General features: G+C 37.1%; 2 protein-coding genes and 1 long non-coding RNA gene across 3 annotated transcripts; 2 read left to right on the forward strand and 1 right to left on the reverse strand.

The window, feature by feature from the left end:
* Positions 1-575: 575 nt before the first annotated feature.
* Positions 576-1,297, forward strand: LOC113290519. The gene is made up of 2 exons (XM_026540115.1): positions 576-946; positions 1,288-1,297. The coding sequence occupies exons 1-2, from the start codon at positions 576-578 to the stop codon at positions 1,295-1,297; spliced, it is 381 nt and encodes a 126-aa protein (XP_026395900.1).
* A 4,702-nt stretch (positions 1,298-5,999) lies between these two features.
* Positions 6,000-12,140, forward strand: LOC113285457. The gene is made up of 4 exons (XR_003328669.1): positions 6,000-6,245; positions 7,164-7,303; positions 10,854-11,422; positions 11,855-12,140. It is a non-coding gene; the product is annotated as an uncharacterized LOC113285457 (long non-coding RNA).
* Positions 12,141-19,219: 7,079 nt separating this feature from the next.
* Positions 19,220-23,532, reverse strand: LOC113286980 (probable inactive receptor kinase At5g10020). The gene is made up of 3 exons (XM_026535636.1): positions 22,315-23,532; positions 20,357-22,036; positions 19,220-20,010 (listed from the first exon to the last, which is right to left on the reverse strand). The coding sequence occupies exons 1-3, from the start codon at positions 23,282-23,284 to the stop codon at positions 19,427-19,429; spliced, it is 3,234 nt and encodes a 1,077-aa protein (XP_026391421.1). The 5' UTR covers positions 23,285-23,532; the 3' UTR covers positions 19,220-19,426.
* Between the last annotated feature and the right edge of the window lie 2,018 nt (positions 23,533-25,550).

The raw sequence follows: 25,550 nt of genomic DNA on the forward strand, positions 1-25,550 counted from the left end.
GTTGAAATTATGTGCCTTAGTAAGTTTGGTTACCCAAATCCCATGGAATCATGTTTTGTACATGAATTACTTTTCCAACAAATCCTTCATATGAAGTCTGACCCCTCCTCCTAAGATTTGTTAGGAAACTTATCAAGGAATTTTTGGACCCATTATTTTAACGGTAAAATCTTATATATATATATATATATATATATATATATATATATATATATATATATGTATACAAATTTAAGATTCTGAAGGTAATGTCAAAGAAAACAAAAGTAACAAACAATACATGAACTCTAAAGTAAGGGAGTTCGATGAATCCAAAGAATTTTAACTGAGTTCCCACACACGAAGAATTTAAATGAATCTCGAAATTTGTAATCCTTATAAATTCCTCAAAAGTGTGAATTTTGTAACCATGCACACCATTAGGTAACATATGTGTTTGAGTCTAGAAGATATGACTCCCTGGGGGCACTATAATGATTTTATATTTATTCGATGGATAGAGGATAAACTAGAGTGTTGGCGGATCAAAGAAATAGGTAGAGGATAAACTAGAGTGGTGGTGGAAAAATCTAGAAATGAAGGGCTTCAGACTCAGTAGGACCAAGACTGAGTATCTGAGGTGCGATTTCAACGATGCCATGTCTGATGTTGGGGATGTTTTGCTAGATGGGCAGCTCGTCCCTAGGAAGGACTCCTTCCGATATATTGAATCGATAATCCAAAGAGATGGTGATATCGGCGGGGGCATTCGACATAGAACCCAGGAAAGGTGGGAGAAATGGAGAATGGCGACGGGCATCTTGTGTGACCGAAAAGTCCCAGCAAATCTAAATGGAAAGTTCTACAAGAATGTGACCCGACCTGTGATGTTGTATGGAGTGGAATGCTGGGAAACTAAAACCCAGCACATCAGAGAATTGCATGTAACAGAGATGCGGATGCTGAGGTGAGCATGAGGCACGACCGAATCAGGAATAAATATATATGCAACAAGCTTTTGGTAGCACCAATCGAGAAGATACTCACCCAACATCGGTTGCGCTGGTTTGGGCATCTCCAGCGAAAACCACCAGATGCTCCGGTTCGTTTAGGACGCATAAAAACGTATGGAAGGAAGGATGAAGCTAGAGGCCGACCGAAACTGACCTGGGTGAACTGGTCAAATGAGACCTGAGCCGGCAGAACTTAGAGAAAGACCTGACGTTCGACGGAAGTGTGTGGAGAGCAGCGATCCATGGAAAAAGGTATGTGAACTGATTTTCTTATTTTCGATTGTCTTTTTTACAGGATTGTGTGAACTGTGAACGTGTAAACCGTCATGGTCGAATTGCGAAGGGGGGACTTCCCCCGTAGCTGTGCAGCTAACAGGATTGTGTGTGGGGCTCTCCCGTAGCCCTGCACCCGAGACATGGATTAAGTAAATATACTACTTTAATGGTCGCGAACGCATAATCCCATTGAAGTGGTGACTACTTCCCCCTCTGCACCAGAACGAATGCCGTGCGGAATTTGCTAAGGATTTGCTCATGTCTCTGTGCAAGTTATGTCTAGGCAGGCGAGTTGGTGTAAAAATTTTGCCACACTTTTGTGAGATTAAAATCCTGGCGTTTTTAGGGGCCACCCCAAAGGATTTAGGGGCCATCAATTTATACCCAGCCAAAGACTCTAGTTAAGGGGTACCCTATATGATATTGAAGTTACATAAATGCCCTTATGGTAAAACTGTATAAAAACCAAATCAAAAACAATTCTACTCATTTCAACTCTTCTTCTTCCAGTTTCCTATTATCTTCCGATTGTGGAAGAAAAAAAAATTCCGCTCCAAAGTCAAATGGCCCCAATTAGGTAAGAATCTATCATTTTTGGGGTTTATTTCGCTTTAATTCGACGAATCGAGAAAAAATAATTTTAGGGTTTTCGGTTATTTATCCAGATTCGGGCGATATTCATGCTCCTTTACTTCCGAATGTAGTCGTGTTCTTCATTTCTCAAGAACATCGACAGTATTCGGGAGAAATATTTGATGGTTATCGGCCGAATATTGTTGGTCATATCTTCCTGGATACAAACTGGTAATAATCGGTAGTTTAATGAATTTTTTGGCTCCCGAATATATTTAAGTAGATACACAGTATTCGGAAGTACACTCACTACCGAATATATATATATATATATATTGAAAAAATCTCAAAATTTCTGATATAGGAAAAATCCCATTTTAGGGCCAGTATTTATTCGGAAGACAATATAATGTTATATACTTCCGATTATTTCAATTTCAAAATTTGAAAAGTATAAGTTTTTCCCAAATTCTGATTTTTGGGCCATCGTACATTCGGGACTTTACAAAACAATTATCCTCCGAATATAGCAAGTTCAAAACAAACCACGCCTTGGCTCTAGGTGGTTCCAAGGGCCAATATAGAATGTTAGACAGCCCATATTCGGAAGTTTGGGTAACTAATTATACTTCCGATTATTTCAATTTCAAAATTTGAAAAGTATAAGTTTTTCCCAAATTCCGATTTTTGGGCCATCGTACATTCGGGACTTTACAAAACAATTATCCTCCGAATATAGCAAGTTCAAAACAAACCACGCCTTGGCTCTAGGTGGTTCCAAGGGCCAATATAGAATGTTAGACAGCCCATATTCGGAAGTTTGGTAACTAATTATACTTCCGATTATTTCAATTTCAAAATTTGAAAAGTATAAGTTTTTCCCAAATTCCGATTTTTGGGCCATCGTACATTCGGGACTTTACAAAACAATTATCCTCCGAATATAGCAAGTTCAAAATAAACCACGCCTTGGCTCTAGGTGGTTCCAAGGGCCAATATAGAATGTTAGACAGCCCATATTCGGAAGTTTGAGTAACTAATTATACTTCCGATTATTTCAATTTCAAAATTTGAAAAGTATAAGTTTTTCCCAAATTCCGATTTTTGGGCAATCGTACATTCGGGACTTTACAAAACAATTATCCTCCGAATATAGCAAGTTCAAAACAAACCACGCCTTGGCTCTAGGTGGTTCCAAGGGCCAATATAGAATGTTAGACAGCCCATATTCGGAAGTTTGGGTAACTAATTATACTTCCGATTATTTCAATTTCAAAATTTGAAAAGTATAAGTTTTTCCCAAATTCCGATTTTTGGGCCATCGTACATTCGGGACTTTACAAAACAATTATCCTCCGAATATAGCAAGTTCAAAATAAACCACGCCTTGGCTCTAGGTGGTTCCAAGGGCCAATATAGAATGTTAGACAGCCCATATTCGGAAGTTTGAGTAACTAATTATACTTCCGATTATTTCAATTTCAAAATTTGAAAAGTATAAGTTTTTCCCAAATTCCGATTTTTGGGCAATCGTACATTCGGGACTTTACAAAACAATTATCCTCCGAATATAGCAAGTTCAAAACAAACCACGCCTTGGCTCTAGGTGGTTCCAAGGGCCAATATAGAATGTTAGACAGCCCATATTCGGAAGTTTGGGTAACTAATTATACTTCCGATTATTTCAATTTCAAAATTTGAAAAGTATAAGTTTTTCCCAAATTCCGATTTTTGGGCCATCGTACATTCGGGACTTTACAAAACAATTATCCTCCGAATATAGCAAGTTCAAAACAAACCACGCCTTGGCTCTAGGTGGTTCCAAGGGTCAATATAGAATGTTAGACAGCCCATATTCGGAAGTTTGGGCAACTAATTATACTTCCGATTATTTCAATTTCAAAATTTGAAAAGTATAAGTTTTTCCCAAATTCCGATTTTTGGGCCATCGTACATTCGGGACTTTACAAAACAATTATCCTCCGAATAATATAGTCGTGTTTAGAAATACCAACTTAATCGGTAGATAAGAATTTAAGTTTGCCACTGAATGTCTTATTCGGAGGGAATACGTGTATCGTTAACAACCGATTGTAGTGCACCAATGATACGAAACCTCAACGGCCATATTTTCAGAAACCTCAACGGCCATATTTTCAAAAATTAGATCCGTTGGAACTCTAATCTATATAAGGAGGGTAACCCCTCTCAGTTATTATTGAGTAACAAATCTGAATGAAAACCCTTTTCAATGGCAAGTCCATCATCAATCGACAACATACTTCGAAGATGCAAGCGAACAACTACATCAATTGCAGCAAGGGAAGAAGAAATACAAAAAAGGAACAAACAACCCAAAAAAATTAAACCATCGTTAGTGGCAACGGAGGAGGAGGAAGAGGAAATCAAGGCTAAGAAGCGAGGTCAAGAACAATTCCATCATAGAGAAAGATTAAAACAAGTTGAGGAAGAGACCGAATGGATAAAAAATTATTACATTGTGAAAGATCTACCCAAAGAACAGCAGGACGATCGTATATTTTGGATTAACGTTTCATTGGGTCCTTTTGTTGGTAAGTACAAGAAGCCACGCCATAATTATGAACCATCCCATGTTTCTTCAAGGGTGCACCATGTTATAAAATTGTGCACCGAGTACAACCGTATTCTTGCTAGGAACAGAGACGACAGGTTTGCGGCACAAGATGCTTATTCCAAGTGGAGAGGAGAGTCGTTTCTACATTTCGAAGCCGCGTTGATTGTTGCATCTCGGACTGGGAAGTGTCGGGCCTCAAATAGAAGTCATCAACAAACTCTTCAACGGCCTGCATATGAAAGCAACAAATTATTATACAATAATCAGAGGTTATTAAATAAGTCAAACTTCCGAATATTCTATATTCGGAATCCTATCGGTTACCCAAAACACCCGATCTATGCAAATGAATGTACACAGTTTACTGAGTGAAAAAAATGATATAATCGGAGGTCATTAAATAAGTCAAACTTCCGAATACTTTATATTCGGAATCCTATCGGTTACCCAAAACACCCGATTTATGCAAATGAATGTACACAGTTTACTGAGTGCAAAAAATGATATAATCGAAAGATAAAATATATAGTAAACCAGCCGAATATAAATAACTGGGAGATAACTTTAATCGATAAACATCCGATTTTCAAGTTTTCGGAAATTTTATTTTGAGGCCACTGTTATATTCGGCAGTCAAATAATGTTAAACTATTACCGATTGTAAAGGATAAGAGTACTGAGTTTTGAAATTTTCTGAGGAATTCGTTTTTGGGGCCATTCGGAGGTAAATAACTCTACATAACTACCGAATGTAGATATTTTTGGAAAACCAGTTTGGGGTTTTTCTCATATTCGGCAGTAAACTAGTATCTTGTAACTACCGAATATACATATTTGGTACTCAGTGTGTTATATTCGTAAGTTTAATCTAGAAATTATCTACCGAATCTGGGTAGTTCATGGCATTCAATGCATGCAATAATCGGTTTTTCTTGTTTACAAAAGCACACAAACCATGCAAATCGAGTATTTTAGTTTCTTAACACAATACCTGTGTTTTACATGCATCGTTAGCTTCAATATCATGCGATTCTCCATTTTCTTCCATGAAAGGGTCGTCTATGTTTTCCTCTCCACAAAAGTTTGGATCATTCAACATATACCCCAAATCGTCTTCTCTAAACGGTCGTGAACCCTCAACATTTTGTTCTTCGTCATGATTCTCACCTTCTTCTTCATATCCATCCATTTTTGTAGTGATAAAATGGGTTTTCTCTTTTTTTCCTTCACCTTCTTCTCTATAACTCTAACAACTCAAAAATGAAAAAGAAATGGAAAAAATGAAACACAAATCATTCTAATACTGCACCGACTACAATCGGAAGTCTGAGAAATATTTTGGTTTCCGATTGCAATCGGAGGATAACAATGTTATCATATCCTCCAAATATATAAGGATAATTTAGCCATTATGAATTACGCGAGATAAGGGCTGACTACATTTTCCCTTTGGGTGACCTTTTTTGTTTTATTGTTGGCCCCTAAATTCTTTTGAGTGGCCCTAAAAACGGCAGGATTAAAATCTCTAGCCTACTCGGAAGTTGTTCCTGGACAAAGGAAATAATTTTATTTTCTTTTTGCTTTCTTTTTCTACTTTCTTTTTGTTTCTTCGACACCATTAGAAAAATAGGCCAGTTCGCGTTTAAACTTAAAACACATGTAGGTTGTTGTTTTTACGAGGGAGCAGGAAACAAAGAGGAGAAGAAGGAAAAAAAAAAGAATTAGGAGATAAATAGGAGGGAGGAAGAGTCGATTGATTGGTGAGTTCGGTATCAAGTAGGATTAACTGGTTTCAACAACTAATTAAGGTAAGAACTAAACCCCAAAGATTTTAAGTCAGTGAATCTGAATACTACAAGTTTTAGCATCTATACCAAAGGAATGATACACAGGTGTTTGATGAAATGTTTAAACGATAGAAGTTTCCAATCCTCTTAGAAATAGAACAATCACTTCTAAATGACTTGAGGTCGATTCGGAATCGATATTAAGTGGTTCACTCCGATAGGTGGATAATTAATTATACATATTCTAAGAAGTATTGTCATGAACTGTATCCAGCCTTTTTCAGTAGATTTATCCTCTTAATGTCTTGATTTAGGTATACTCCCTATGACTTGGGGATATAATTATGTTGATTTTGGATCAGTAAATGGGGAAATGAAGGTAAGGTCAAGTGGTGGTAGTTGCTTCGAATACTTGATTTAGACAGAGTCTTGTAGCCAGTAAATGATGTAAGTTACTTGTTTGCATTGGCTATTCGGGATTTTCTTTTAAATGGAAGTGGTGGTAGTATGTGCATCTTTTGTATGCGTTATACGATGTTTGCATTCTATGTATATCGTGTGTCATATGTTGTTTGGTTTCCCCCGCAAGGAGTGTCTGTGTTTCTTCACAGCTCCTTGCTAAGTTGATAGGTCAATTATATAAATAGCACAGAAGTGTGATATTGTCTACATAGTATTTATTAGCGGAAATTGCAATATTATCCGATAATATATATACAATATGGTATTTGGGAAACTCATTCTTACGCACATCATACTAAATTGTTCATTATTATACCATCATTTTGAGTTATGGTCAGAATGTGCATTCTGTTTGTATGTTTCTTGTTGAATTGGTGTAGTTTAGATATTCTCTTTGACAGGTTATGTTATACTGTTTTCTAAACGAATTCTTTTGTAAATTCCATTGGGTGGTGCTTATTATAACTTTTCTCTTAGTTCCAGGTGAATCCAGCGTAGCTGAAGATGAGGTGTTAAAAGTCGAGTATTACGTTTCGCTTGAGTGACACTGGGGTTGAACCATTGGAGGAACGGAAACTTTCGTCTCATCTAATGTTCCTTGTGTACCTTTTTCTGAGGTGTGTTACATGTACATATATATTTTTGTGTTAATCGTTGTCACAACAATTTTCTGAGATCTAGAAGTTATCACATGTTCTGCATTGACGCCACTGTTTAATATACTAGCAGTAATAGGTTGCGTTTTTCTTTTTTTTTGGTTAGTTCCTAAGTCACTAGGTTAATCATTAAAGCTTTATCGTGGAATGCCCAGGGTTGTGCTAACTTAAAACTCTGAGTCATCTCAGTTTACTAGTTGATAAATATAAACCGGAGTTGGTTTTCATCTCTGACACTATCTAGGTCACAGCAAAATGGAGTTCATACTTAAAAAAGGTAAATTCAAGGACTGGATTATCATTCCATCTATTGGAAAGTCTGGGCAAGTGTTTGTTGCTGGGTCTGAATTGATACATGTTCATTTGGTTTGAGTTCAAACAAAACATATTAGAGTTGACAGAAATGAGGAATGTTGGGATATGACATGTTTATATGGTGCTTTAGATGCACCAGCGCAGTAAGAATTCTTTAGTCAACTAAGTCGTCGTATTCAGTATCCCTGGGTACTTTTAGGTGGTATGAACTTTATTCTAAAATCAGGGAGAAGGAGAGTGGTAATGATACAATGTGCGGTGCTACTAGTCTTTTCTAATCTACCTTTCAGTAATTAGGTCTAATTGATTTGAATTATATTGGGACACCATATACTTGGTCAAATAGGGAGGGTACTGAGAATACTAGGGAGAGAATCTATTGGGTGTTGGAAAATCATGACTCATATCGTGCTCATCCTAATGCTGCTGTCTTGCATCTAACTATAGTAGGGTCATATCATACTCCTATCTTTTCAGAAGAAAATCACGTAATTCCTAAGATGGCCTTATAGGTGTTCTAGAGGTTGGTTGGAGCATAAAGAATTTGATACTTTAATAAATAATGCTTGGAATGTCTTGTAGATTAGAAATGATATTGATTTTCTTGCGTCTCTTCCTGATCTTGCTAATGAACTTCGTGGGTGGAACAAGGAGGTTTTTGATAATATTTTTAAAAACAATAATGAGATACTGAAAATGATTGATCAAAGAAAGTAGAAAACCAGGACATCTTGTTTCCAAATTTTTTTGCTTAACCTTGAGAATGAGCTTCAGACTTGGAATAGAATTGAACATATATATTGGCTAGAAAATAGTAGGGATAAATTTTTGAAGGAACATGATAGGAATACAAAATATTTCCACATAAAACGCTTTTTAGAGAAGAAGGCATAATCATATTCATAAACTTAGAGATGCTTCGGGTCTTTGGATAGAAAATAAGAATCAGATTCATAACCTTCTTAAAAATCATTTTTTTCGCATATTAGTGCTTCTTCTGGTGTGGAAATTCATGATATTTTTGGTAATCTTGTTTATTAATGTTATATCTGGAGAATTACAAATTATCTATAATTCCTTATAAAGTTGAGATATGTGCGGTGCTTAAATCTATGAATCCTTGGGGGTCCCCTGTCCCTGATGGCTACCCACCAGGATTTTTTAAATGCATTGGAATCTCATGGGAGATGATATTACTAAGTTTGTGCAAAATTTCTTTGTGTCTGGAAAGACATAAGCATTAATCTTGTTTGCCGATCTGAATTCAGACCCATAAGCATGAGGAATACTCTTTATAAAATAATTAGAAATTGCTTTGCTAACTGATTGAGAATTGTTGTGGAAAAATGTATCTCCTCAACAATCAGCTTTTATACTTAAAAGACAAATTGTTGATGATGTAGTCATTGTGCTTGAAGTTCTTCACAGCATGAAAATTGATCAAAAGAAAGCTGAGCATTTTGGCTCTTAAACTTGATTTATCGAAAGTTTTCGATAGAATGGAACGGGAGCTTTTATTTTTATTTTTAGGAAGCTTCGTTTGATGATAAATGGTGTAGTTCAATCTTTGAATGTATTCATTAAGTTCTGCTTAATGTCACTTCAGGGCCTTCATTAGCACCAATCAGAGCTCTTAGACAGGGAGATCCCATTATCCCCATACTTTTTTAAAGTTAATAAGCTTTGTCCTTCTATAACCCATTTGCTGGTTGCCGATGAGTGTTTTGTTTTTCTGTAAAACTTCTGTTCCTGAGATAAGGAATCTTTGCTAAGATTTTACAAATGTTTAGAAGTTCCTGTGGTCAGTCCATAAATTTTGAGAAATCTGGTGTTTACTTTAGCAAATAGTTTCATTATAAGCATTGTAAAATGCTCGCTAAGATCCTTAAAGTGAAAAATGAAAAGATTTTTGGAACCCTCTGTTCTTTAATAGATCTAGAGCTTTAAATTCTGAACCTATATTGGAGAAGGCCTATGCGTCTTTGAGAGGTGGGAAGTCAAAGGTTCTATCACAAGCTGGTAGAACAGTTTTGATTCACTCCAATCTCTCAGCTTACAAGCCATCAAATGATGTGATATGCTCTGCCTAAGAAAGTTCTTGCCAAGCTTGATAAGACTCTAAGAGGCTATTTACCCCAAGTCTTAGAAGTATGTTTGCACACCTAAAGCTCAAGGGGGTTAGGTATTAGAAGTCCACTTAATTTTAGTATTGCGCTCTCTACTCGGCGTGCTTGGAGGTTAACAAATAATCCGAATCATTTGTGGGTGCAGCTGCTTAAAGGTAAGTGCTTCGCTAAGACTCGTGTTCTTCATAAATATATATCCAAAAATACTTCTTGGGTTTGTGATAGCATCAGGCAAGGGATTGAGGTGGTTAGGCGGTTTAGTATTTGGTCAGTCAGTTCAAACTTTTGAGTTAAAATATTGACTGATAAATGGTTGCCGGAGGGGTCAACAGTTATCATTATTCGTAATCTCCCTAATCCTCCTACTTTAGTAAGGGAATTAATCGATCATCAAACTGTAAATACCACAAGGTCTGTTGACATTAAGAAAGAGACTGAATCTGGATTATTCACTTCGAAGTCTGTTTATGCGCTTATTTCCAGGAATCACCATAGAACAGACTCTTGGTTTTGGAAGAAAAATTGGAAAGTTAAAGTTATACCAACATGTTTGTGTGGATATTTTTTGCTGATCTTTTACCTCTTAATGCTAAAATTGCATCTTTTGCATCTAAATATATCATGCATTATATGTATTCTTTGCAATTCTAGTGTGCCTGAAACTAGTAGTCATTTGTTTATTAATTGCCCTTTTGTTAGAGCGGTTTGGTTTACTGTTGCTATTACCTGTCCACCTATAGATGGTTCAGGAAGCCTTGGGATAAGTGGAATCAGATGGTTTGTATATCGACTTTGTTTTTATATGGAAATACAGAAATAAGGTTTTGTTTGATGGTATTAAACCAAATTCTACAGATCTTGCTAATCAGTTTAGAACCCAATTGAATCAATCGGATATAATATTAGATGCAAGTCAGCAGCTGGGGATTAGAAATCTGGTCAAGATTATTGACACACCTGATAAAACAGTTATGACATAAATGCTTCATTTGAGAAGGAAACGGGAGAATTTGCGATTGCGCTGGTTCATATTGTGAATGCTATTACTAATGATTTCCAATTCGATTCAGGTGTCACTACAGGGACAGATTCAGCAGACGCGCTAGCCCTTCAGATAGCAGTAATTTGGACCACAAGTTCAGGGAAGAAAAGGGCGGGTTTTCTGTGTGATTCTAAAGATGTGGTGGCTCATATAAACGATAAACAGTTGCTCATGGGCAGTATCTATTATTCCGAAGGATACAAAGAAATCTTTTGGGTTTTTTGAATCTGTCAAAGTGATATATGTAAATAGGAATCACATTTCTTGTGCTGACAGTTTGGCTAAACATGTCAAAAAATATAAATCTAAATGTATAGGTAAAAGATTTAATCTTTGCTAAACAAAGATGGGATTATATGCCGTAGAGCTGATGACGCAGACTGGTGCTATATTGTACTGCTGCAAGCTTGGTGGTCGTGAGTTGCAAGAGAAACTGGTTCTGGATGGTGGGTGTTCAGGCTCTAGGAGGTGGTGGTCTTGACTTGTAGGAGAGCAACTCGTGGTGATGATGGAAAGGTGATTTACGTGATGGTCTGATAGATGTGGACGGTGGCAAGAGTGATTGGAGAGCAACTCCTGGTAGTGATTGATAAGCAGGTAAGTGAATATTTTTCTTGCTTGATATGTATATTATCCAGTTTATTAGGGAAAATTGAGTAAAGGAGTCGTGCTATTAGAATTCTAGAAGTATTTTTGATGAATTGCTTATGATAACATCTTTAGATGTAATAACATTTCCTGAAGTGGGATGAAACTATGTCCCTCCAGGGACATCCAATAAGTATGATGTAAGTGTGCGATAATTATATTTGTCTATGCTACCATTGAAGAGAAAACAGTACAGTTCCTTCCTACCTCAGGATAACCTCTTTGCTGATGGAAAACAATGTTGTCTGAATTTATGGGTTCCTAGTCACTCAGTTTACGCTCTCTCGTAGTTGGAATGTGGTTGTTGCCAAGATATATTGATTGTGTGTTGCTAGAACAACAACTACACACACTTAATTCACTCCTAATTTTCTGTTGCAGGCAGTACAAATAGATTGGATAAACAGAAATACATCAAGCTGCACACACGCTACTCAATACAGCTAAGTGGACAAGCCTAATTGACTTTCACTTGGTCATGTTATTCGCATTATCATAGTATATGCTAAGTTTTATACACCCTAAACATTCAGTTATGCTCCCTTTTGTTTTGACCATATGGTTTGTATCTCTCCTTTACCTGTTCGTAAAAGTAGTGGAATTATTGTATAGCCGGAAATTTGAGATGTTAGGTTAATGATAAGATGACTTTTTGGTAATATTGTAACTACTGTTCAAGTTTTTCTGTTTTCCTTTTTTCCTTTTTACTAGTACTATGTAGCTGAAACCACGGATGCCAATAGGGTTTCGCAAAAGAAAATGGGAAGTTATTGCTATACGAGTTTCTTGTTTGGAGAAGTTACCATTCTAAGCAGAAGTAGATGTGTTAGACTGAGTCATACATTCGTACAATGTACGGACTAGTTATTCACAGTCATAGATTACTTACAGCTGTTATCACATTGATTACAGTCTGTCAAATGTCGGTCACTCCTGTATTGTCATTTTGTATCTGTTAATTGAGTCAGTGAGTCTATATAAAGACTATGTCTTGTACCTGTAAAACTTAATAATGGAATTACCCAGTTCACACTTCTTACATGGTATCAGATACCAAAAGGAATTTTAACTTCCTCTGATCCTGTAATTTTCTTTCATCTTCAACTTCTCACCATTAAACCTGCAACTAACCCTAAAAATGGTGAGAACTACTCAAACCACTGTTGCTTCTTCTTCCGCTGTTAACACCACCACCTACAATCCTTCTTCTAACGCAACTATGTTTCCACCATTGTTTTCTTCTCAACAACCACAACAACAACAGTTACCTTCTTCTCAACACATATCAACACCACTCACTGTCTACACAACGAACTCCACCGCCTTCTACATCAATTCCACCGCCTTCTACATCAATTCCACCACCATCACTACAACACACACCTATACAAACTCCTGTACCTACATCTTTTCAATCTTTTCAACCTACAAATTTTACACATCTTCAACAGCAACAACAACATTGTTCACAACCACAACAACATTCAACCTTTTATAATCCTTTTGTGTTTCATAGCAGATTTCAAATTCCGTTTCAGAATATATCTAATTTTGTATCTGGCAAATTAGATGGATCTAATTACTTGGTTTGGAAGGATCAAATCTCATCTATTCTTATATGTACAAACCTTTATGGTTTTGTTGATGGATCTGTTCATCCGGAATCACCTACAGTTATGATTAACAACATTCAATTACCAAATCCAAACTATCTTGAGTGGTTGCATATCGATAAGTTTGTTGGATCTTGTATTAACGCTACTGTTGATCGCTCCTTCTCTTCTGAGTTACTCGGTAAACAAACGGCTAGAGAAAAATGGATGCATCTTGCTAAACTTTTCAGCGATCAATTTCTCTCCAGAAAATCAATGTTACGATCTCAACTTCACTCTATCAAGAAAGGATCTTCAACAATCTATGAGTTTCTCCATCAGATTAAAACAATTGTTGATTCTCTTGCAGAAATTGGTGAACCAGTGCAAGATTCTGATTTGGTAATGTACACTCTTAATGGCCTTGGTAAGGAATTCATTCACTTTGTGGTTAATGTTCAAAATAGAGAACCTCCATTGTCTTTCTCTGAGCTTCGATCTCTCCTCATCAGTCATGAGCAGTTCTTGAAATAACAAGACTCAAATTCTTATTCTTCCCTCATCACAGATCCCACAAATTCTGCATTTTTTGTTCGCCGCCATTTTCATCATACAATACTAATTTTACTTTTCGAAAACCTATGTCATTTCCATCTTCTATGGCATCTCAACCACCTATGACTGCATCATCATCTTCACTTATACCTCAAAATAATTCATCATCATATCCACCTGGTTTTCGAAAAACTGAATTCAATCCTGTGCAGAAAAGAATTCTCACTTCTGGAGAGGAGCCATGTCAGATATGTCATAAAGATGGTCACAAGGAAAACAGGTGCAGATTTAGATACTCTGCATCTCGCAACAGCACTGCACCACCACAACGAGCTTTTCTTGGTCTAGATATCAATGCAGGAAGTACTTCTCATTCTCCTTGGGACACACAAGAATTTGATTTTAATGTTCAATTTCCTTCTGATACTGCTTATGAGAGTGGTGGCTGTTGGAGTCATACAAATTCAGGGACAATTTGGATTCCTGACTCAGGTGCCTCTAGTCATATAGCCAATGATGCATCATTACATCAGCAACCTACTCCTCATTCTGGACCAGAACAAGTTATGGTTGGTGATGGTAAGTTAATTCCAATCTCTCTAACAGGTTCTTCTACATTGTCTACTTCTTCTAATCAATTTAATCTGCACAAAGTTCTATATGTACCTCACTTGCAACACAATTTATTATCTGTGGCTCAATTTACAAAGGAAAATAATTGTGTGTTTCTCTTTTATCCTTGGGGGTATGAAATCAAGTCATTGAAGAGCAACCTTATATTATCTAGAGGGAGAATGAAGAATGGACTCTATCCCATACTATCTGGTCAATCCAAGACATCCAGTGATGCTTCAACAGCTACTACTTCTCTTCACAGTACTGCCTTTTCAGCTTTAGTCGCTTCTTCCTCTATATGGCATTTCAAGCTAGGCCATCCTGCACAGAAGATCATTCAAAAACTTGATATGGCTACTAACATAAAGTTATCAACCAAATGTACTTCTTCTGTCTGTGAGTCTTGTCAATTAGCCAAAAATAAATGTCTTCCTTTTCATGCTACTAGTAGTGTTTCTAAAGCACCTTTTCTACTTATTCATTGTGACATTTGGGGCATGCCCCTGTACAATCACATTTGGGATACAAATACTACATTTTGTTTGTTGATGATTGTTCCAAATTTTCTTGGATTTATCCTATGAAGCATAAGTCAGACAGTGTTCATTGCTTTAAGATGTTTAAATCTCTTGTTGATAATCTCTTTGAAGTCAAGATTAAGAATTTTCAATGTGATGGTGCACTGGAACTCACTAAAGGTCCTTTTAGAGAATTTCTTGATTTAATTGGCATTGCTTTGAGAATCTCTTTTCCTCATCTTCATCAACAAAATGGTTCAGCTGAAAGGAAACAGAGGCATGTCACAGAAATGGGAAATACCTTATCTTTTCATGCTTCTCTATCTAAGAAGTTCTGGTTTGATTCATTCTTAACAGCTGTCTTTCTCATTAATAGACTACCTAGCAAGGTTCTTGACTATAAGTCTCCATATGAAGTTTTATATCATTCTACACCAGATTATTCTATTTTAAGAGTATATGGATGTTTGTGTTATCCAAACCTAGTGGCTTATAGGAAAGATAAACTAAGTCCAAAATCAGCTCCTTGTGTTTTCCTGGGTTATAGCATTCATCACAAAGGGTACAGATGTATGGATATCAAATCTCAAAGGATTTATGTTACTACTCATGTAGTATTTGATGAAGCTAAATTTCCTTTTGCTACTTCTACTCCAGTGTTACCTACTTCTATTGAGGTACCAACTACTTCTACTTCAGAGATACTTACTGCTTTCCCAGAGTCTACATCAACCACTGAAGTTTGTCCTTCATCAGATCTGGTATCTTTTTCTACTACTCAACCTGCTTCTGGAGTTCATATAATATCAAAATCAGGTATCCATGTTCCTAAGCCTCTCTCTAAATATTTTGTAGCAAATCATACTTGTAAACATCCAGTTCCCATTGATCTTGCTACTCTACTTCAACCACCAGCTGACCCTAAGACATTTAGAGAAGCTAGTAAACTTCCAGTTTGGGTCAAAGCTATGAAAAATGATTATACTTCACTTCATGAAAATCATACTTTTATTCATGTTGCATACCATCCTTCTATGAATGTACTTGGTTGCAAATGGGTCTATAAGACTAAACTACATTCTGATGGCTCTATTGATAAACATAAAGATAGACTAGTGGTAAAGGGTTATCATCAAGTGGATGGAATTGATTTTGATGAGACTTTTAGTCCTGTAGTTAAAGCCACTACAATCAGATGTGTATTAAGTTTGGCTATTTCTAACAAATGGAGCATGAGACAACTGGATGTTAGTAATGCTTTTTTGCATGGACATCTTAGGGAGAAAGTGTATATGGAACAACCTCCTGGCTTTGTTGATCCAGATCATCCTACTTATGTTTGTGAACTTAAGAAATCCCTATATGGTCTTAATCAGGCTCCTAGAGCCTGGTATGAGAGGTTTAGTGGCTATCTTCTTCAATATGGCTTCCAGAATTCTAAGTGTGATAGTTCAATGTTCATTTATCATAAGAATTCTGAGAGGATGATTCTCCTAGTCTATTTTGATGATATTATTCTTGTGGGCACTTCTGATTCTCTTCTTACTTCCTTTATTACATCTTTGAAGTCAGAATTTTCCATGAAAGACCTTGGTGATCTTTACTATTTCTTGGGCATTGAAGCAATTTTTGATTCCTCTGCAAACAAGATGATTCTCACCCAAAACAAGTACTCACTGGATCTGCTAAGAAAATATGATATGCTTACTTGCAAACCATGTAAAACTCCAGTTGGCTCAGGACCCAGAGTGTCAGCTTATAATGGCTCTCCTTTGTCAGATGTAAATGCAGCTTCTTATAGAAGTTTGGTGGGAGGTCTTCAATACCTCACTCTCACATGGCCTGACATCAGTTTTGCGGTTAACTATGTGTGTCAATTCATGCACAAACCAACTGATGTGCATTTCCGAATTGCTAAACGCATCTTGCGATATATTAAAGGTTCCTTGGGTCAGGGTATTACTCTTCAAGCTGGTGATTGCTCTGTCTTAAATTCTTACTGTGATAGTGACTGGGCAGGGTGCCCTGATACACGCACCCTGGTATCTTGTGTCTTTGTAGGGGGTAACTTGGTATCTTGGTCCTCAAAGAAACATCACACTATCTCTCGATCCTCCACTGAAGCTGAGTATAGAGGCCTTGCAAATGCAGCTGCTGAAATTTTATGGCTATCATACTTATTTGAAGAGCTATATGTCTACTTGTCACTTCCATGTCGTTTATATTGTGATAACCTTGGTGCAAGGAGTCTCACTGCAAATCCAATTTTTCATGCTCGTACTAAGCACATAGAAGTTGATTATCACATGATTCGTGATTTGGTTAGCTGTGGATTCCTGAAAGTCTCTTATATTCATACTCTCAGTCAGATTGTTGATTTGTTCACCAAGGGTTTTTCCAAGTCTCAGTTTGGGCTGTTAAAGAACAAACTCATGCCCGCAGTACATGCATGAGTTTGAGGGGGGATGTTAGACTGAGTCATACCTTCGTACAATGTACGGACTAGTTATTCACAGTCATAGATTACTTACAGCTGTTATCACATTGATTACAGTCTGTCAAATGTCGGTCACTCCTGTATTGTCATTTTGTATATGTTGATTGAGTCAGTGAGTCTATATAAAGTCTATGTCTTGTACCTGTAAAACTTAATAATGAAATTACCCAGTTCACACTTCTTACAAGATGATACCATAAATTCTCTGAAGAAGAAACTAGCTTGAGTTAGGGATTGTGTGCTAGAAAGGATGGAGAAAAATCTAGCATCTTGGAAAACAAAGTTTCTAAAAAGGCCGGAGGTTAGTTCTGATCAAACACTGTTTGGCTCGTTTGCCTATTTATTTTTTATCTTTGTATCACTTGCCTGCTAGTGTGGAAGATACGATGAAAAAGTTGATGCGGAATGTACAAGACCTCAAACAGACAAATAAAGCTCTACTAACTAAATGGGTTTGGAGATATACTAGGGAAAAAAGAGCTTTACGGAGAAGAATCGTGCAAGAAAAAACGGGGACTGATGAGCGCTTGTTGTTGCCTGTTGAGGTGGAAAAACCTTATGGAGTTGGTGTATGGAAGAATATTGTGAAGAATTCAGTTTGGATGCAGAGTTACAGTAGCATTGAAGTAAATGACTGTAAATCTATTGGATTTTGGCATGATAAATGGAATCTAAAAATTAATGAGCAACTGGAGTTGGATTTGCTTCTTAATGGTTTGGGTCCAGCTTTAGCTCTTTGTATGGAGCAAGAAGATTCTACTGAGGTAATGGAGGGGTTCAATACTAATAAATGTTATGCATTTTTGAATGGTGACGGAGAGACTAGTGATTTTCAGAAATTTCTGTGGAAGAGAAGGATTCCTGCTAAGGTTAGCATTATGCTTTGGTCCGCTTTTCACGAGTCTCTGCCTACTCTTTGATATGCTTAGTCATACAGGCATGCAACTGGCATCTACAGATTGTTATCTCTGTCGGGAAGCTGTGGAAACTGATAAGCACTTGTTTTTTCACTGCAGATACTCTTTCAATGTTTGGAGTTACTTTATTAAAGCTTTTTGCTGTACATTGGGTATCGACTGCTTCCATGCTTGGAGTAGAGGTGGATTAACTGGGAGATGCAAGAAAATCTGGTGCGTTATTTTTTGGGGGAAAAAATATTACTGTTTGTATGAACATTGCACAAGAATGTTGATTGCTGTACACTTTGTGAATTTACAGTAGAAAGGTCTGTTGTACATGCAACATGGCCTGCCAGAAAAAATAAATTCGAAAGCACTTGATGCTTCCAATTTCTTACTTTAACTTCCAATTGGTACTGGGCCTCGGCCCACTATCCAAATGAAAAAAAATTGAATCCGAACCCGAAAAAATCAAATCAATGAAAATACCTATGGAATTCGTGGATGTACACTAATGAGAGAGCCAGTTAATCTTCCTTCAGGTCGCACGGTGGATCGTTACGTTATCTTTTTTATATTTGCGAGTCCCCTGTTGATCCATTCACCGGACGGCATCTTACTGATGATACGCTTGACCTGGATAATGACCTGGAAGCAATCTTGCTTCCAGGTCATGCGATTGGCGGTGTAGAGAGCATTTTATAGATGCTTGCAGATACCATGCGAGTTCACTATGGAAAAATCAACCACATTCTGGCTAACACAAAATACTCCCAACTAGAATTGACCATCCGTTCATGGCTTGGACAAAGCATTGCCATTTTAGGTGGTCTATAGTTGGTTAATGCAACGGATAATCCGTTTCTCCGTGGACCATGTACACAGACCGGTTATGAGCTACACCAGTAGTATTCTCTATGATTTTAGGGAGCTAGCTTGAAACCTGGAATAACAGGCATGGACATGTACTTTGAATTGCAACATGCATTTGGGAATGGCTTGACATCCTGCAGAGATGGGATTTGTCATCATTTTCATCAAAACGGAGAAAAGAAAAGAGACAACAGATCAAGCTCAAAACTCAAATAATATCAATCAATCAATGGAATCAATCATATCCCTTTACAAGACAAAACGAAGAAGATTAGCCAACATCAAAAGGCTTACAAAAAAAAAAAAGAAACCCAACTAAGGAGGAAAAATGATCAAAAGTCAGCAGGAGAAAGAGAAGAAAAAAACTAATTCCCCAATGATACATTTACAGAAGACAAAAAAATTTAAACAGATACAGAACACAATTCCTCATATATGGTTCTGATGTTAGGCCTCTCATTTACAGGGAGGATGCATTTAAGTGATACCGAAAGCAAATCATCCATGGATTTTTGAGATGTTTGCTCCCCACTTGCAATCATTTCTCTATCGAAACACTCTGTTCCCCGACCTTCGTGAGCGCACAACCTAACCCAATCGGTGAGATCGACTGCTCCTGACTGACCAGAGATAATGTCACCTGCACTTCTTCTTGTTAACAGTTCCATGAGTATTACTCCAAATGCGTAAACATCTGCCTTATATGACGGCAGGGGTTTTGATGCACTACTTAACTCTGGGGCACCATATCCCATGGCTCCAAAGTTTAATATCTGTTCTGCAGTTCCTGCGGGTGTCATTAGGCGATGGAGACTGTAATCTGTGATCCTAGCATTAAGATCTGTTCCACTCAGAAGTATATTTGTAGGCTTCAGGTTACCATGAGGAAGGCTCTTATCATGGAGATAACACAGTCCCCGAGCAACATCCACAGCAACCTTTAGTCTTTGCCGAAAGGATAATCGAGAGTATCTTCGAGGTGTTCCTTCTGCAATTTGTAACAGTTTTCATCAGAGACATACTCGATGTGAATGCTAAAGGCTAGACCGAAAATCCAACCAAATTAATAAGAATAATAGTCTTCCACCATCTATCATGAAGAGATCTTTTAATGAGTATTTCGCAGTGTAGAAATGGCTAGAATTTGATAAACCAGTTTGTGAAGAAACATGGCGCCCATTAACTATATGAAATAACTATATGCTAGAAGCATTGACGAACAAACGAAAAGCTGCAGTCAGATCCAGTAATAAAATAATCAGACGAACTAACAACACAAATTGCAACCTAAAGAACTTGTATAGCATCCAGAGATCAAGTAATAGAATGCTTACCATATAGATGCAGCGCCAAGCTATCTCCAACAAGATAATCTGCTAGAATCAGTCTTTCTTGTTCTCTAGGCCCCCAGTAATAAGCCCTTAAAGAAACAACATTTGGATGTCTAATAGATCCAATTTTTTTAGCTTCCTTTGAGAAATCCTTCTTATGCTTTACCAGGCCTACTCGCAACCACTTCACTGTCAACATGTGTCCACTATCTAGGGTAGCCTTGTATAGAGTCCCATGGCTGCTTCTACCAAGAACTTCAGCTGGGGCACGAGATAGTTCTTCAGCTGTAAATACAATTGAATTGTCAAGGAAAAACAGCTCTCCAGCCAATCTATCTGGTGAGTACACATTTAACATTGCAGGTTGCTCATAAGCTTCAGCAAACCGAGGAGATGAAGATAACGGAGACCCTGGAGAAGACCGCCATCCAGAGATTGGAGGATTATCGGACGTGTCAGGTTTTGTAACTTCTGGATCCGCTACTCCTCTTCGCCCCGACAAATTACGCTCAACAGTTTCGGTTACCAATTCTTTCTTCCCAGACAAGGATCTTAAATTTGAACTTAGCAAGTGATCATTAGAAAAGCTCATCGAACTAGTAGGTGGAGGTGTCGTCGCAGTTTTGTGGAAACTGAAAAAGGAAGGACGAGTAAATCCTCCTAACTTAACGTTTCTTTCTGTATTTCCACTGCTGAATCCATTTCCACCAGAATATCCATGGAAGTTTGCACGATAATAAGCGAACAGAACAAACACAATCAAAATTAATGCTCCCACAGACGCAACAATAATTGCTATTCGAACACTAGATGATGGTGCTCTGTGGTGATCTGTCTGCCTTGAAGCCCCATTAAGATGAGCCTCTGTAGGCAGGTCTTTTGGAAGAACTAGCATACTATTCCCAGGCCGATATGAACTGGTAGGGAAACGATCTCTCAAGTCTTCAGGAAGAGGGCCCGACAGATCATTGTTGGAAACGTTAAATACCTTTAGATTTGACGAAAGCCCGCTAGGGATCTTGCCATTGAAGTTGTTTCCAGATAAATCCAAGTACTCCAAGCCATCAATCTTGCTCAGTTCGCTTGGTATCTGCCCTGACAATTTGTTATTTGCAACATTTAGCAATTTAAGCCTCCCCAAATTACCTATGTCTGAAGGCAAAGGACCTGATAACGAGTTCTTCGACAGATCCAGGGATTCTAGAGCTGGAGAAGACGGTAGAACTAACAATTCGGACGTATGAGAACCTTGAAAAGGGATTGATCCTGTAAGCTGATTTCCTGAGAGATTCAGATTTGTCAAGGCCATTGAAGTGAATAAGCTTCCTGGAATAGAACCAGTAAGTTGGTTGGAACTAAGGTCTACAACCGCCAGCTTTTGAGAATTCCCTAATGTAGGGGGAACACCACCTGTTAAAGTATTATTGATGATTCTAAGAGAGACCAAACTTCCAAATTGCAACGTTGAGTTTGGCAAGCTTCCTGATATTGCATTTGAACTCAAATCAATAAACTCTAATGTGCTCCCCCAATTCTGCATAATAGATATGTCTCCAACAAAAGCATTTCTGCTCAAATCAACCGCCAACAAGCTTCCCAAAGTAGATGGTAGAGACCCAGACAATGAATTTGATGAAAGATTCAAAGACTGGAGAGTCGACGAATTTATACTAGGAATTGTACCTGCAATAACAACAACCTTACAATGTCAGCTCTAATTTCAACCACAGTTTCACAAAGTACACAATGATGATTAAGCTCTCTACCACCCCCCTTGAGTATAAAAAAAAACCGTTGCAGTCTGAGAGATTCAGTCTGTTAAACACCCCAGTAGGATTTGTTACTCCCTCCCAATTTTAGAGATCAGGCATTTGTTACAAATAGATAATTGAAGAATAAAAGCTACCTAACCAAATAAAATCTAGACATTTTTCAAGAGAACTAATATAAAGTTTTCATACCTGAAAATCTGTTCCCACTGAGGTCCAGTTCTCGCAACGGAATCATAGTCGCAAACAACTCTGGCGGTACAGGACCATGTAACTTATTATTCCCAACCTTTAAAACTTGAAGTGTAGGTATTGAACCAAATGAAGGTAACTGACCGAAAATCTGATTATCACCCAAATCCAAAACTTCCAAATTCTTAAACAACTGAATCGAATCAGACGAAAAGAACTCTCCATTCAATCTATTATGACTCAAATTTACATATCTAACAGTATTCGACAACGTCGATATATTCCCAGAAAGTCCACCATAGAACAAATTCTGACTCAAATCAACCCTTTCCACATTCCTCAGCTGCTTAAACAGATCACCAACATCTCCCCACAATTTATTAGAATGCACATCAAAAACTTTCAACTGCTGCAGATTATTCATCTCAGTAGGAAACCCACCATCAAACCTATTTTTGGAGAGATCTAAATACAGCAAACCCCATAACTCATTAATCCTACCGGGTATCGGACCATAAAATCCATTCCCTGATAGATCTAAATGTTGTAGAGTAGACATTGATCCAAGACCAGGAACAAGTCTACCAGAAAATGAATTCCCAGCTAAACTCAAATTAGTCAACATTTTCAAACCAATCAAAGTCTGAAACTTTAATTCACCACTTAACCCTAATCCTTCAAGAACAATAGATGTGACAGATTTACCTGTAATATCACACCCAATCCCATTCCAATTCTTGGGACAACCCCCATTTGACGACGACCCATCTCGATTCCATGTGTTTATAACTTTTCCAAGTGGATCATTTATCCCCTTCTTAAATTCAAGCAGAGAACGAATTTCCTCATCATCTTCTCCTGCTCCTGCTGCTACTCCAACACCAACCCCATTACTATTACTACATCTACTACTACCACCACTCAACAATAATACATACAGAAACCAGAATAGATTCAGATTGATTTGCATTTTTCTTTATCTGAAACCTTAGTGAAAATTACATGAGAGAAGAAAGGGGATTTTTTTCTGAAACCCTAGAAATGAAATGAAAGAAGAAAAAAAATGAAGAAGAGGTAGAATAAGTCTCTCTTCTTCTCTGAGTCTGCAAAAAAAAAATGTAAAAAAATTTGTAAGAAACAGGAAAAAAAGTTAGGGTTTTTATATTTTCTTGTTCCAGCTGCAGACCCAGACTGTGATTTTTTTTTCTAGTGAGAGAGAAAGTGAGTTGGAGATAAAATACGGAAATTCCGTTAAAATGGCGGTTTTTAGAGAGAGAGGTTGGTGGGGTGTGAGAGTGAGTAACTACAGTCTGTAAAGGACATACCACTCACATGCTATTTTTAACGGTGATGAACTTAACGCCGTTTAACCTTTTTTTTTTTTATGAATTTCCTTTTTGGTGTATTTTTGGGGGAGGGGGTCAAAGTTATAGGATAGTGGACTGGAGGTACTTGGTACTAACTGTTGGTTACTGTTTGTTTGGTTGCATTGTGTGATCATTTTCAGCTTAATCCCGGAGGGACTTGGAGTTTTATGATGGTGGATGTGGATTGATTTGGAAACATAAAAGAGGTGTAGTGTGAAAAGTTTTGATTGGGATGGTGACGACTCAATGGGGTTTCAGATTCGTAATCCATCCGGATTGTTGGAATCACCGGTCACTTGCTTTCCCAACCTATATCCAAAAGATCCGAGTTTTTGAAACTTGTCGGCACCAGATTCTTTACTGATTCAAAATAATAAAAAAAACATCCATTTCAGACGGTATCAGGATTCATTAGAATTACAAAACATCCATGACAAACAAATGTTTTTGGTAACATACTATTTACATTGTAATTACTCATGTATTGGTGTTGGTATGACATTCTATCAAACACAACGTACAATTTATTGGGATAAATGTCATAATTGAAAATTTTGTAAAGTGTTGGGATGTACACTTAAAAGTTGTTCTCTTGACTTCTGGATGTCGAAAAGTCTGAATTCAGTTCGGTAATATGATTTCAGAACGACTTATAGAAACGCAAAAGTCAACTTTTTGTTTGCTTTTGACTTTTGCTTTTGATATTCAAACACGCTATTAGAGATCAAATTGCTTATGACTTTTGCTTTTGATATCCATGTCAAACAAATGTTTTTGGTGACACATAATTTACATTGTAGTTACTCATGTGCTGATGTGGTTGGTTGTGGGGCACTTTATCAAACACAACATACAATTTGTCAGGACAAATGTCATAATCGAGATATTTATGGGTGTTTTTTTGACATCTGGTAGTTTAAAAGTCGAAAATCAATTTAATAATATCATCTCAGAAATGATTTCTAAAAGTAGAAAAGTTAATTGTCTCACATATGTTTGCATTAGCGTTTGAAAAAATTATTTTCCAAACTATAAAGTTAGATAAGCATAATATCTGAAAAGTGACTGCATTTTTGACCGTGGAACTAACTGGGAATCAATAATTCATCTATATCCCTACTACTGGGCATACTGTTGTGGTTTCTGAACTCGAAAAGTGATTTTTAATTATTGTCCAGGAAAAATAGATTTTGAGATGATGAATGTGCATATATTTTATTGTTTCTCTGAATCGTCTTTACAAAATTGGAAAAATAAAATATTACTTTTGAAGAACTTGACAGGGGAATGCGCGTGTAACAATTACCATGTGTGTCCTTAAATGGGGCTTTTAAGTTTTCTTTCCTTAACTAGCTGGTCAGTCTGTGATAATCTGTATCTGCATCATGCTGTTAATTATTTGATCAATGAATTACCCTGGAAATGGAAACAGGGTAGTCTTTTTTGGCACTGTTGATGACAATTCATTTTTCTGTTCATTGTGTCATCATTTTGAGCTAATCGCGGAGAGACTTGAGTTTTTGATTGTTTCTACAAAGAGGATAAAATATTATGGATGGTACATATCGGTTTGAATTAGACGTCTGAATCAAGTGTTCTCAGACTCCCTCCCTCACGTTGGAAGTATCACTTTTCCTGGGTAGCATCTCTCAAATGATTCCAAAATGGTTTTTAACTGTGATGAATGTGTATATTCTGTTGTTTCACCTTTGTAAAAATGTGAAATGCGCGTGTAAAATTATATATTACACTGGTTAAAATGGGGGGATTTGAAATGACTCCAAATTATTCCTTCTTTGAAACGTAAAAGACACATATACCTTGTCATCATGATAAAGCTGTGTACAATGCAGATAGATAGTTTTTGGC

This window comes from Papaver somniferum, chromosome 6 (genome assembly GCF_003573695.1).
Source record: "Papaver somniferum cultivar HN1 chromosome 6, ASM357369v1, whole genome shotgun sequence".
NCBI lineage: Eukaryota > Viridiplantae > Streptophyta > Magnoliopsida > Ranunculales > Papaveraceae > Papaver > Papaver somniferum.

Coding starts and splice junctions, on each gene's coding strand:
- LOC113290519 (XM_026540115.1), top strand. CDS start 576: ATGAAGGGCTTCAGACTCAGTAGGACCAAGACTGAGTATCTGAGGTGC.
- LOC113286980 (XM_026535636.1), bottom strand. CDS start 23,284: ATGCAAATCAATCTGAATCTATTCTGGTTTCTGTATGTATTATTGTTG. Junction 22,037..22,314: donor CAGTGGGAACAGATTTTCAG/GTATGAAAACTT, acceptor TTGTTATTGCAG/GTACAATTCCTAGTATAAAT. Junction 20,011..20,356: donor CTTGGCGCTGCATCTATATG/GTAAGCATTCTA, acceptor TACAAATTGCAG/AAGGAACACCTCGAAGATAC.